This window comes from Echeneis naucrates, chromosome 14 (genome assembly GCF_900963305.1).
Source record: "Echeneis naucrates chromosome 14, fEcheNa1.1, whole genome shotgun sequence".
NCBI lineage: Eukaryota > Metazoa > Chordata > Actinopteri > Carangiformes > Echeneidae > Echeneis > Echeneis naucrates.
Window position 1 is genome coordinate 19692517 of NC_042524.1, and position 13589 is coordinate 19706105.

Consider the following 13589-nt stretch of genomic DNA (forward strand, 5'->3'; position numbering starts at 1 on the left):
AATAATTAACTTTGTAATGACCCGAGCAATCCTGATGATGGGTGATTCCTGCTGGTTCACTTTTGTACATCATACCAAGCCTGAAACTTATATTGGTCAGGTCATTGGTCATTCAGGGTCTGAAGTCTGATGTGGGCCTACCCAACTTTAAACATTTTTAAAGGTGAGGACCATCCAGAGGTCTTCAGCTTGATGGATTTTTTTCATCTTGAATAGAAACATTTCGTCCTCATCACACAGAAACACACAAATATTTAAAGAGACTGAGCACTTAACACTCAGACTTTCCCCTCCTTCACTTTGACAGTTTCTTATCGTAAAAGTGGTGGCAATTTAACACAGTGCTCATCTATTTTTGCCTCCCTCTTGGCGTGTTATTGGCTTATGTGCAGTTGTTTTTACATATACCTGGTTATATATTCCGTAAAAGTTGAAAACGACTGTCCTTGATAAGCAGGCAGTTTCTATTTTTTTACTGGCATGTAAAATAGTGAAAGAATTCTTAAAAGCCAGCAGCCCAGAAAACAAAATTACAAATTACAAAACACTGTACCTTTCATGCAGATGTTGTTTGCTGATTTTTCTCATGTATATTTAAGCTTTTCTGTTACATTCTACTCTCTGTTTCCATCCCATGTGAAGATGCTAATGTTTCTCCTTGCTCTAAATCTAAAGCTCAGTGTTTCGCCGAGTGCACCCATTATTGCTAATTATTTATTACAGCCTCAGGCAATATGCTGGCTTCCCTCCTCAAATCAAACATTGTTATTCTCCAGACAGAGCTGTGTAGTGAACCAAAATGGCATTTTGATAGCCTGACAGGCTGCCAATGTATTTGGGTCAAAGTTATGATGCTGTATAAACCACAGGGGAGGAAATGCTTAGGTATTGACACATTTTTCGTCAGCCTGTTTAGAGGAATGCTCTGATAAAGCATCTTTTCTCGTGTGTGTTCATCACATGTGCATGTGCATTGGCTTGGGGTTGCATTACATAAGAGGAGACTATTACACTGTATTTCTTTAATATTTCAGGCCTTGCATCAGTCTTCATAGTAAGTCTATCCTTGAGGTGGCTGGGTAGTAAATACAGGTGACTCATGTTCCACTCTGAAGTTAAAATTCAAATGCTGGGGGCTTCTTTGGGCTTTGACCTTTAGGGTTAAAAGGGTTGCATCCTTAATCCTTGGAGGTGACCCTTCCCACCTCATCCTCAGGCATCCATCGCTGTGATTTATCCTGCTGCTAATGCCCAGATCCTCTCCTGCTGTGTGAAGTTGTGAGGGTGCTTGTGATGGAAGTACTCTTTAAGATGTAGGAAACTGCTGGTAGGGAAGAAATCTGTATGCAGGGCATGAAGTGAAGCTTGCACACGCATCTGAGGTGAGCGATTGCAAGGAGCAGGCGAGTTTAGTACTCCAGATTGGGGATTCTCAGTCCCTTACTAGACTCTGCACCATCATTTCATATCAGTGGATTTCATCTGCCTTGCTCGGCCGAGTCTCCAGCTTTTCTCTGTTTATCTGAAATTCCTACATGTAGTAGAAACTGTTCTCCTCTGAGGTTACTAATGTCGGTAAGCATTTTTCATTGTAATTACTCTGGTTGAGGCACTTCTGATCTATTTAAACTCTGCACCAGAGTAGCTGCAGGGACTTGGAGAGCTAGCATTCGTGATAAATAAAGGTAGACTGTATTTATGAAAGAACCAGAGCTTTTGCATCTTAGGGGTTTGAGCATGGCATTTCATGTTTTGGAGATTTTGGTATCTTTATTCAGAAATTTTCTCTGTACAACTGTAATCTTTACCTAAGAAAAAGTGATATGTCTATTCATTCTTATTTCTCACTTTGACTCATACTGACTGATAATTGTTTTTCTGTGTGTCTTTCAGATGCACTCTTCTGCTCTTTCTCTCAGTTTGTCCTAAAGCTAATTGAGGCTGAGAATAAAAGAGGAGCAGAAGATGAGGTGGGAAGATAAGAAATCAATTACGACTGGTGGAGGGCATCATTATGCATTCACACTCCCCTGTGTGGCGGAAGCCCTGTCACTTGCTACAAAATCAATAGAAATCAAAGATGTGTGTTTGGGTGGAGGAACAGGCACACACTCACACACACACAGGGGTAAGGAGTGCTATGTAACAGCAAAGAGAAAGTGAGACAGCCTCCTTTTCCCTTCTGCCCTCCATCAATGTTCAGAGACATTTCATTAGCATAGTACCATGGATCAGAGAGGTAACCCACAAACCTGAATTTAGGCTCCTGTGGGTTCTGCACTGAACTTTTTGATTTACTTCTACACCCATAACATAACCAATAGTTATCTGCAGTGGGGTTAATAAATCATGACTGATGAAATCAAGGTCAGGGAGGAGCAGAAGATCTGGCCTGTAGTAGCCAATACGTAACTTCTCAATCAGAAATAAAACCAGAAACTAAAACTTATTTTTGTCACATCCCTGTCCATCTGAATAAACATGAACATTTGCCTGTGGCAGATTAGAAATGACTGAGGTGGTAGAAATACACAGGGAAGCATCAACATGCAGTTCTTATGCTTTTTTCGTTTTGACTAATGAGTGTAATTAATGGAAGCAAGAGAGGCATAGAGATGGAGATGAGTAGTGCTTGTTTTTACAGGAGACAACCTGTTGAGTGGGAAACAAATTAAGCTCTGTGTGCTCACCTCTGCTCTCTGATCTCACTGGCTCTCTCTGAACCAGTCAGGAAGCAGAGAACTTGTCTTAAATTAAATAAAGACTTTCAGCTATGATACCCAGTTTTTTGGATTTGGGACTGAAGCAATGCATGATATTTATTTGAACTGGGCAGTTGACATTTCCAATTGTCGCTCAGAAACCTCACAACCTTGGCCTCAAAATCTAAGATGGCAGCTCTGTGTAGTGACAGAAGTGACTGTTGTTCAGTAGCCTAACACAGAGTACGCTCCAGCCTCTCTCAATGGACATTTTAAGGAAATACCACATAATGCTCTGCTATCAGCTGGTACTGACAACAATAACAAGGGTGAGGAGTTGCCCCGGTAGCTCCAGGTGTGACATCTGTCTCAGCGCTGACTTCCCAGTCTCTGACTTCAGAGAAATATATAGTGATTTTATTGATATTTTGTTGTTGTTGTTGTTTGTTTATTTGTTTGCTTTTTATGCCACTTCTTTCATATCTGTTTTGATCAATATTTGAAGTACCTCACTAGGAACTGAAAAAATCCAGTGGTTACTAAATCTTGTGTATAAACACTTGCTGGTTTCACAAAATCCTCTTATGTTAAAAATGTTTAATCAAGAGATATTGCTTTGCAACCTTAAGTGCATATTGGGACACAATGAATATTAAAACATGGTTTACTGAGGGTTGAAAGTAAGTGCTATGGCAGTTGATAAAAAAATAGGTGTCTTCTCCAGAGAGGGTGCTCTCTTGAATTTGTTGCCTCTGTGTTAAAAAAAATCTTAATAGAGGGGTCTTTGCGAACATTGCCTTGATTTGTTGCCTGTACAGTGGACTAATTGATAAACATATTTTAACGCTGATGCCAGAAGAATTGCATGTGAGAAAATGCAACAGAGAATTGGTTCTGTTCTGTGTTACAGTAACGCTTGACTGTGTGTGTTTGTGTAAGAGATAAAGAAACAGAGACAACTTGAGTGAGAGAGTTAGCAGTTATGAGCTGCTGTCATCACTGTGGGTTGTTGTGGCTTAATGAACTCAGTGTCACTGCTGGCAGTCTCACTGGGCTAAACTCATATAATACAGATTGCCCAGACATAACTGCACCCACACATATAAGAAATGACACATAAAGACTTTTTTGCTGAGACCTGCTAAATTGTTCCTCTCTGTTCTCTGTATTGCAGTGCCCCCTCAGATTGTTGTCCGTCCACGGGACCAGATCACAGCCCCAGGTCGCACTGTAACTTTCCTCTGCGGCACCAAAGGGAACCCTCCGCCAGCCGTGTTCTGGCAGAAAGAAGGCAGTCAGGTAAGAAGCACTGTCACAGGTGTGAGAGCGAGTCTATTTGATCAATCAAGGTCTCACACACATTATATGTCCAGTTGTACCATACAACATGGATCATGGTTGCCATTCTTTCCCAGCTGTGCTCAACCGCAGAGTAGTTTCTCTTCTTCTCATCTTTTCAGTTCATGTCTTTGGCCAAACTACCACACAGCTTCACCTTGTTGCATAGTGCCAGGCTTCATGGTGTCAAAGCTCTGCCAGCACTCATTATATACAACAACCTAACATCTTTAGTCAGTGTGACACACACTGATCAGGCATAACAATTACGGCTGCCTAATATTGTGTTTGCCCCCCTTTTGCTGCCAAAACAGTTCTAACCCATGGGGGCCTGGACTCCCCTAGACCACTGGAAGTGTGCTGTTGTATCTGGTTCCAAGACGTTAGCAGCAGATCCTTTAAAGTCCTGTAAGGTGTGACACGGAGCCTCCATGTGTCGGACTTGTTTGTCCAGCACAGCCCAAAGATAATCTGTATATACTCTATATATACTCTCTGTATATACCGTTTCAGTTTTTGAGAATATATAATCAAAAATAAATAAATAAAGAAATAAAGAAACAGTTTAGACTTGAGGTCTGCTTGGATAACATAAGACCTGGCCTTGAGAGTATTTCACATGACAATCATTGATAGCCCAAGCCCAAATGAAAGATGTGGACCAAATAAAGCAATGACATTCGCCATGACAACAGTCTAATGTGCAGACAGTATATCAAATGAAGTTAATTCTTGAAATTTAGTCAGAACTTCTTAGAAAAATGCTATTCACAGTGAGGCTGGATCTTAAAAGTTGAAGGTTATCCGTTCAGCAATGCTCACTGCTGTAGTCTGAAGTGAAAGAGTGCAGCTCACTTCTGCTTACACTGAATGGAAGTGTTGTTTACAGTCGCACTGCATGAAAATCACAGCCTTCTCTGAGTCGACAGAACACAGGAGATCGTTGTGAAACCAACAGCAAGCGGAGTTGTCTATGACTGTTCCCCTGCCATGACAACCATGACAATGAAGATACTCAAACCACATAACCACTATCCTTTCCTAAATCCTACAAAGTAAATGTCAGTGTTATCCATGGGTTTATCAGAAAACCAGCTCCTCTGAGATGGCTGTTCTTAAAACTACAAAAACAAACTCTTGAGGAAATTAAAACTTCTAAATAAAACACAGAGGGATTAGAATATTTGCTTGAAAATTTTAGCCAGTTTCACACTATTTTTGATGTTTAAATAAATAATATAAATTCCCCTCTCAGTGTAAAGAAAAATTAATCCTTCACGTAATGTCATCATGCTGGTTTATATGCTTTTAACAGAGCCTGCATCTCCTTCCTGCCATGTTCTTCATTGCCATTATTCACTTTTATCACTATGTCCTACAGTTTCATGGCAAGATGAATCACACACAAACACCACCTATCCGCAAACACATACATTTTTGAAGATATACATGCCTGTACAGACTCACACTTTGGTGAATAATTCCTGTGTGGATGATGGGAAAATTAGTTGCTTGTATGGTTTGCATTCAAACCTTTGTGTCTGTATGTGTGTGTGTGTGTGTGTGTGTGTGTGTGTGTGAGAGAGAGAGAGGCAAGTATATGATAAGCATTGCTGCCTGTTGGAATGTGCTGAAAGGCCTGATGAGAGTGCGTGGGTGCCTGTAGCATGGCTCCCAGGTACAGATTAGAGGGGGAAGAGCGAGATTGGAGGAGGCCTGGAGTATTTGTGTGTGGGAGCAGGAGAACAAGAATGGAAAAGAGAGATAAAAAGGAGAAAGTGTGGAGGAAGAGGAGGAGAGGAAATATGTGGGTAGCATGTTGGGAACGGTGGATCCCTTTTAGTGATAAACCCAAGAAACATACAGTAATTTCATTCTGACCAAAAAAAAAAAAAAAAAAAAAATCGAAGGAGATATAATCAGGGATGGAAGATTGGTGGAATTCAATATAAAGTGAAAGCTAAGAGAAAAACTGTTTACCAGGCCTGCTGTGAAATGGCTTTGCATCTAAAAGGCTTCTGAATTACAGTTCCAGCACTGGTTAGAAGTATTCTTGGTTTGCTGTATTATCTGTGTCATATAGTAGGGTCTTAAACTTTATCTTGTCGTTCCACTGGAAAAAGGGTTCACATGATATCCACAGTGAGTTGGTTACAGGCATAGAGCACACACAGGATCGACAGTAGATCTGACTGTTGTTGTGGCTTTGTCTATATGCACCAGGAGATAATGTTTTACTCTGTTGTACAAGGTGTTGAGATGAGCTAAGATCCACCATTTATTACAGTGTCAGTCACTTCTCTCTCTCTGTGTGCTGCAGCTTCATTTTGTAGTGAACTAAGTACCTGTTCAGTCTGAATTAAAATGTCAACAGAAGCTCATAAAAGCTCTTATCCCTGAACACTCATGAGAGCCACATTTATGGATTGATATTGTGTATGGCTGCAAAATTCACTCACAACACAGTTGTGACAGCTTTAGTTGGGTACTGAAAACACTTTCTGGGTGCTTTTACTCAGCTCTTTCCTCTTTTTTATTCATAGTAATACAATAATAATAATGTTTACATCTTGGTTAGGTTGAGAAAAAGATGGGGATTTGGGTTACTATAAGCATTTTCTAAATGCTAGACAATCTTAGTCATGATAACAATAATCACACGCGGTCATATTTCTGTGTTTTGTTGACCCATCCATTCATCCCAACCTCCTCCTGATTGCTGCCTTTTTGCATTTATGCCTGTCATCATCACTGCAACCAGTAAATGTTGCTCAAAACCTAGCAATGAGGTCATAAAACCTGCTGTCCAGATGACCCGATTTTTTATAATTATTATTTGTTTCCTTTTTGTTTTTTTGGGTTTTTTTTTTTTTTTTTACAAGAGGATGATTTTCTTTTCTTTCTTCTCCAGATCTTGCTGTTCCCAATCCAGGAGCCGTCACAGTCGGGTCGTTTCTCTGTGTCGCTGAGCGGCGAGCTAACCATCACTGATGTACAAGTTAAAGACTCTGGCTACTACATCTGCCAAGCCATCAGCGTGGCTGGCAGCATCCTGACTAAAGCCCTGCTTGAGGTGGAAAGCGGTGAGTGATGTAAATACACACAAACACAAACGCACAAAACTGTTTAATCAATCAATCTGTACAAGCACAGAAAACTTATTACACAGTGAAGACTAAGAGAGATTGAACCTACTTATCTTTCTGTTCTTCTTGTCTCACTGTTGACCTCTCCACGGTTATATATTATTTACTGCCTTTGATTATGGTTGATCAGAGCATTTGCTACTGATACCAATGTATATTCTCAGAATGCAGTTTCACCTTCAAATTTAATAATTATTGCTAATGTGAAACTTCTCTTTGCAAACTGGAGGACAAAGTTATGTCATGACATTTACTCCATGTGTGCATTTTAACACTCGTCTAAATGCAACCCTTCTAAAACAAATAAAAAAAACTGCCAGTCTTTCAACTGAACCTCAGCTGCATTTTTGATTAATTATTTCTTACAATCTGCCCCCACCTGTGCACCCACATGCATTCAAAGCCCCTTCAAAAAATTGCCTCAAATTAAAAATCCTTCCCCCTCAAACGAGTGAACAGCAGGAGTTCTTATCTGATGTAATCAAAAGGGACTACTGGTGGTAGCTATATGCAAATAACCCAGCCGCAACATATACCCCCCACCCTCTCCCTCACTGCAACCACCTCCCATTCAAGGGAGTAAACGGGCATTTTGTTCTGTCTATACTCCGTCTATACTAACTCCTCCGTTGATTTGTGCTTTTTCTTGGTCTCGGGTATCTTGATGACATTACAAGAGTGAGAAATTGAGGAGGTTGAGGTTGTTTTCCTCCATCATTGTGATTCAGGAGCTTTGTTTGGAAAAATAAAATCACAGCTACAGACCTACAGGCGTGGAGAATGGCCATATGCATTCATGAATTTGTGGGTGATTTTTCTTAGGAAGAAAGTGGGACTCGAGGGTCTAGTGAAAGCATAACAACACCTCAGAGGGATGTGCATGTGTGTGTTTGAAGCCTGATGGGGCTAGAAGTTCTTTACCATGCTTACTTTGTGTTTGGACTTGCCTTGCTGCAATATGAATCTGGGAATGGTCAGATGAATCTCTGATGGGATCATAAACTCTACCACATTGTAGATTAGTGGTGAACAAGAAGCATATCAAACATGAAACTGATGAATAGGCAACATAATAGATTGATCTATTTTAACATTGTATACCAAGGGCTATTCAGCAAAGCACTTAATATTTTAGGTACAATATCATTTTTAAATGCAATATTCTATTGTGCCATTGCTGTTTGCACTGATCACAAGAACCGTCTAAAAGTTTAAATCTATGTCAAATCTATGTCATCAATTTACATATTGAACTGGGACAGGACCAGAGACAGGCTGACCTGAGGGTCTCTCAGAGTCGATGTCCTTCTACCATTAGGATAGCTGGAAGGTTTGCATTAACAATACTGCCATTTTTAACATGAGACTAATAAAAGCCAATTAAACAGCACAAGGTCGACTGCCAGGCTGCTGGATAATGATTTTTTTTTTTTTTTTCAAGCCAAGGGTAGTTAGATTTTGGATGCATGTCTCACAGCTAAGTTTTAGATGGTTGTGGTCCTTGTCTGATTGGTGATGTATGGGCAAACACTCCCATCACTCATTCTTCACAAATCTTAAATAACAGCAGTGATAAGAAGCTCAAACCAAGGTGAGATCTGACTTTATTCTTGGTCACTGCAGCGCCCTCGGACCGTATCCCTCCCATCATCCGTCAGGGGCCAGCCAATCACACCTTAGCTCCAGGAGCAACTGCCCAGCTACACTGTCACATCATGGGCAATCCCATACCCAGCATCCAGTGGGAGAAAGATGGCCAGAGGATCCTGGGAAATGACGGTCGAATCAGCTTGATGGAAAATGGCACTTTCCAAATCACCAACCTCCAGGTATTTAAATGAGAAGGTTTAAGCTCAAATTAACTCCAGTTACAGTCTGTTGGTCGTGAAAACCTTCTTCTCCTGCCTTTTAAATGCAACACTTTGTTGTGATGATCTTCAACTTCAAATCTTATTTATTAGGCATTTATTATTACTTACTCTTTATTATTATAACTTAAATCCATGCCACCTCACCTTTCAGCGAACTCATTAAAATACATTCACCACACACATGCATCACTATTTGCACATCAAACGTGATGCAGTCACCCAAGATAAACACACCCCACATGATAAAACAGCGCAGTTTGAACTTTCAGGTCAGTGTGAAGCACTTAAACAGAGGACATTTTTTACAGCCAGCTCAAATGATGAGTTTTTATGAGAAGTGGAGAGGAGCTGGAATGTAACTAAACGGCATAGGTGATGCGTGATCACCATGATAATGAGTGTGTGAGGCCATTAGCAGTCGTTAGAGCCATCTAACTCAATGCTAATGAAATCCATTCTGCCCAGAATTCCCTCCTGGGTAACACCAGCACCTGAGGTCACCGCAGCCTCAGCGAGACTGAAGGAGGCTCTTACATTAATTGATTGTGGGTTCTCAATGATTAACGATCGCTGAGACTTGTAATTAAATCCTCAACACATCAGTGTAAGTGAAGACAGAATGACCAAGAGCAAGAGAATAAGAGAGGAGCAGGAGGCTGGGTGAGAGGGTAGAAGCCGAAACAGTCAGGAGTCAGAAGCCTAAAGTACATCTTACACTGTCATCAGGTCCTGTGGGAATAAACGAACGATTTGACAGCTGAGAGCACCAACTTGGATGTTGTACTCCCGTTCTGGAAGCCATTTGAAGCTGTCAAGCTCTACGTCTGAAGTGCTCTGTAGAGTCTGGTTCAGTCTGATCAGATTCACACGGACATGAACAGATGCAGCTTTGTGACAGACATAAAGATGTTTATGGGTTTGGAGATCACAAAATCACAGGAAATATGACTCTACATATGTCAGCGTGAACTACTGCCTCTCACTCATTCTTCACTTCGGGGTACACCCTGAACAGGTTGCTAGTCCATCCGCACATCAAGGCCCCAGGCCAGGATGACTGCATATATAGTGTAACATAATTATTATTTAATAATTGTTTGCTTTTGGTCCAAATAGCTAATTTTGTTTTCAAAATGTCTTAGTTTTGGCCAGAGTTTAAAATATATATTGACAAATAAGAGGGGTCTTCAGTGAAGTGACGTGTTATAGTCTCTCAGTATCATGTTAGACCCACCTTCTGATTTTTACACCTTTGTATTTTATGTTAATTTTCACATATGATGTAGCATTGAATAAATACGTTCAACTCTAGTACAAGTGCCTCAGAATTATACTCAAGTACAGTAGGTGGAGTAACTGTACCTGCTTTCCACCGTTACCAGTGTAATCACTTCTTCAGCACACATGGATTTTGATATTCTTCAATTCCAGGGTGAAAACAAAGGGGTGAACACAAGAAATATGACGTCAGTTGGTGAATTTTGGAAACATGGTGTCGGAAAAAGGAGATTGTAAAAACTTGGTTCAGTTTTGGTTTTCAGTCTCCTAAAATAATCAGATGTGATTTTTGGATGTTTTGATTCCTGCCCCTTAGGACAACGGGAGTCTTTTGTCATGATTTCACAGCCATTTGAAATCTCAGCAATTAACTAATTTCCATAGCAATAAAGATTATACAGATATGATAGCTCAGATTAGACAAAATAACATTGATGGTTTTTCTAAATTATGGAAAGTACAAAGGCTTTTAGCACATGAAACCTCGAAATAGCCCTTAATGGGAACTTTCTAGCATCAGGTACATTAAACACAAGACACTGCGCTCAATTTCCTTTTGTGTGAGAAGAAAACAAATGAAATCATGGTTCATAAATCACATTTAACCCTGAAATAATCAGCATAAATCAGTTGATCTCATCGGGGCCCCCAGGGGGGACAGATGGTCTGTTTGTTCATCATACCCTAGCAATGAGAAGATGCCATTACCCTGGGATCTCTGCCAGGGACAGGCTATCTCTGCCGAATGCCAAGACGTCCTGGACAGACGGGAACCGTGTGTTGGCGTGTGTGTGTCTCTGTGTGTGTGTGTGTGTGTGTGTTTGTGTGCATGAATGTGTTTGTAGTGGTGGTAAAGAGAAGCTTGTGCTGCCATTCTGCTAAATGGTTGATGTGGGCGCAGTATGTGGTGAGGGTGGCAAGGTAAAAAAAAAAAAAAAAAAGGAAGGGACGGGAACAGTTGGGAAACAGAGAGAGAGAGAACTACATGACCGCAAAAGAAAACAGATTACTGGAGTAATCAGGTTTAGGCAGGAAATCTTCATGTGTTGACTTTAAATCCCAGCATACACATGTTCATGTCAGTAATCACATTTCCCTGCGGCACACACTCAAAAGAAGGATTCAACATCATAATCAACCTCCTCTGTGCTATAGTGTTGAATGTGTATACCTTTGCATATGATTAAACCCAGTGGGGGTCACAGAGGAGCCCTTGTCACACACAGCGTAGCTTTGAGGGTTGAGTTCTCAACATTACAATTTTTTATTCACGGTCCCCTCTAATCAGCCCATAGCTAACTGGTATCTGGTGGAAACAGTAAGGAGAAGATACATCACTCTGTTTGACTGGCAGATAATTTCTGGGGAGTACAGTGCAGACTTATCCCAAAAGTCTGAGGTATAATGAAACTAAATAAATATTCACACACTCCCTCTTTAAGTTTGAAGCTCTTCTCAGCTACCGCTACTCATCCTCCACCCCCCTGCCTCCTCCTCTCCTCTCTTCCTCTCGCCTCATCCATTTTTCAGCAATCTGTTTCACACAGTTCCCAAAGCTCCTGGCCTTGATTAATAGTCAGGTGTCCCGGCTGTTTACCCCCCGCCCAGCCCTTTCTCCATGCTGAAGCCCCATCCGCTGATCAAACGCCACCATCTGGGGACCCCTCAGACAGGCACATCATCAGCCGGCCCCTCAGGTCAACTGAAGGTCAGGGCCTATAGAAAGAGAGGAGGAGCAAGTGAGGGATGTTGTATAGGCTGGAGAGTCACCTGTCCCGAGTCCTGCAGGACGCCCTGACAAGCCACTTAGGCTTGAGTAATTCCTCTGTCAACGTTACTGATGAGTTGGCCCACAGATGAGAGGGAGGAGAACAGCCAAGTGCGTCAACAGCACTGAGTGAGGCATTACTCATGATAGGTTCTTTCTGCATACCCCTCTGCATAATGTGTAGGCTTTTCAAGGGGAGTCATATGGGCTGTGTTCATAAAATGAATGAATAAGGGAAGGTGATTGTGTTTGCGGTGGATTGGGTCTTGCATATAATCAGATGAACACAGAGAAAACAGAGAGAAATACTGTGCATCAAAACAGATGAAAAATGAATTAAAGAGAGTTGGCAGCCTGCACAGGTGCAGTGAACATCACTATATGATCGATCGGTTCCTTTGCCTTCACCATGCACTGTGAACTGAACCAGGTGTCCTTGACTCCTTATAATGCACCTAGTAATCTAGTTTTAAATCTATCATGTTTATATTATAAACAAACATGATGCTGTTTGAACTATTTTTACCACGAGAAAATATTTTATGACCTTATCTACTAAAACATTAATGACATTTGGTAAATCAAACTCTCCATATCTCCTGCAAGGTGCATTAAAGTGTAGTTTCCTTGACCGCAGAGTCGACATTAAATCTTGTTCCTGACCTTAGCACACTAACCAGCTAGCTCCAGTCAATAATTTTCTGATAGTGGCTCACTGCCACCTCCAATCTGACCTGCTGCTCAGGATGTCTTATAAACACAACAGCTGAAGCAGTTGTGAGCAGACAATCAACGCATCCCACTTCTGTCTAGAAACCATGTTCTCTAAATCCCTAATAATCCCTAGTACTGCTAAAGTACTGCTAAACATATAAGCCATTTTTTTGGAAGGTTCAGATATTTTCCTGGTGCTTTATTACATTTCTTATGGTGTTGATTTGGACCAAAATTTTTAAAGGTTTTTGTTTGAGCGGGGGGGTTCACACACCAATGTGCACATTAGGTTCTTCAGATGGCTCAGTCTCTTTTACTTTCATAATCATGGCCATTGGGCAGTTCAGTTAAAGCCAGACATTTTCCTCTCATGCATTGTGCTCATTGCACATCCTTGGACAAATACTGTTGGAGGCCAACATACAACACAAATTAGCTTACTTTTTCTTGACACACCTTATTTTTCATCTTGGTCGTTTATATAAACGTGTGAACACAGATTAGGGGGCGAGGCGTCATTGTGTTACACGTTGCAACAGCGTGCTATCAAAAATCACACACAGGCCACCACCATGCTAATGTGATTTGGGTGATTATAAAGAAGTATTATAGTGGGATCTTTTTTTTTTCTTTTTAACAAAAGGCCAACAGTCTAACAGAAAACACTAATCTTCAAATACACCCTGAGACATCCCGCTTCCACCGTTTGTCAACAGGTCTGTTGTCCATTTTAAAACAGTGTTCGAGCCACAACACAGCTGACACCAGGAAA

The 13589-nt window shown here is 41.0% G+C and overlaps 1 protein-coding gene across 1 annotated transcript in view; it reads left to right on the top strand.

Moving 5' to 3' along the window:
• robo3 (roundabout, axon guidance receptor, homolog 3 (Drosophila)) overlaps positions 1-13589 on the top strand; it is an 81829-nt gene that overhangs the window by 48934 nt on the left and 19306 nt on the right. Inside the window, exons 8-10 of the mRNA XM_029518934.1 lie at positions 3877-4001; positions 6952-7123; positions 8810-9015. Coding sequence (XP_029374794.1) covers positions 3877-4001; positions 6952-7123; positions 8810-9015 — 503 coding nt within the window. The remainder of the gene's footprint in view (positions 1-3876; positions 4002-6951; positions 7124-8809; positions 9016-13589) is intronic.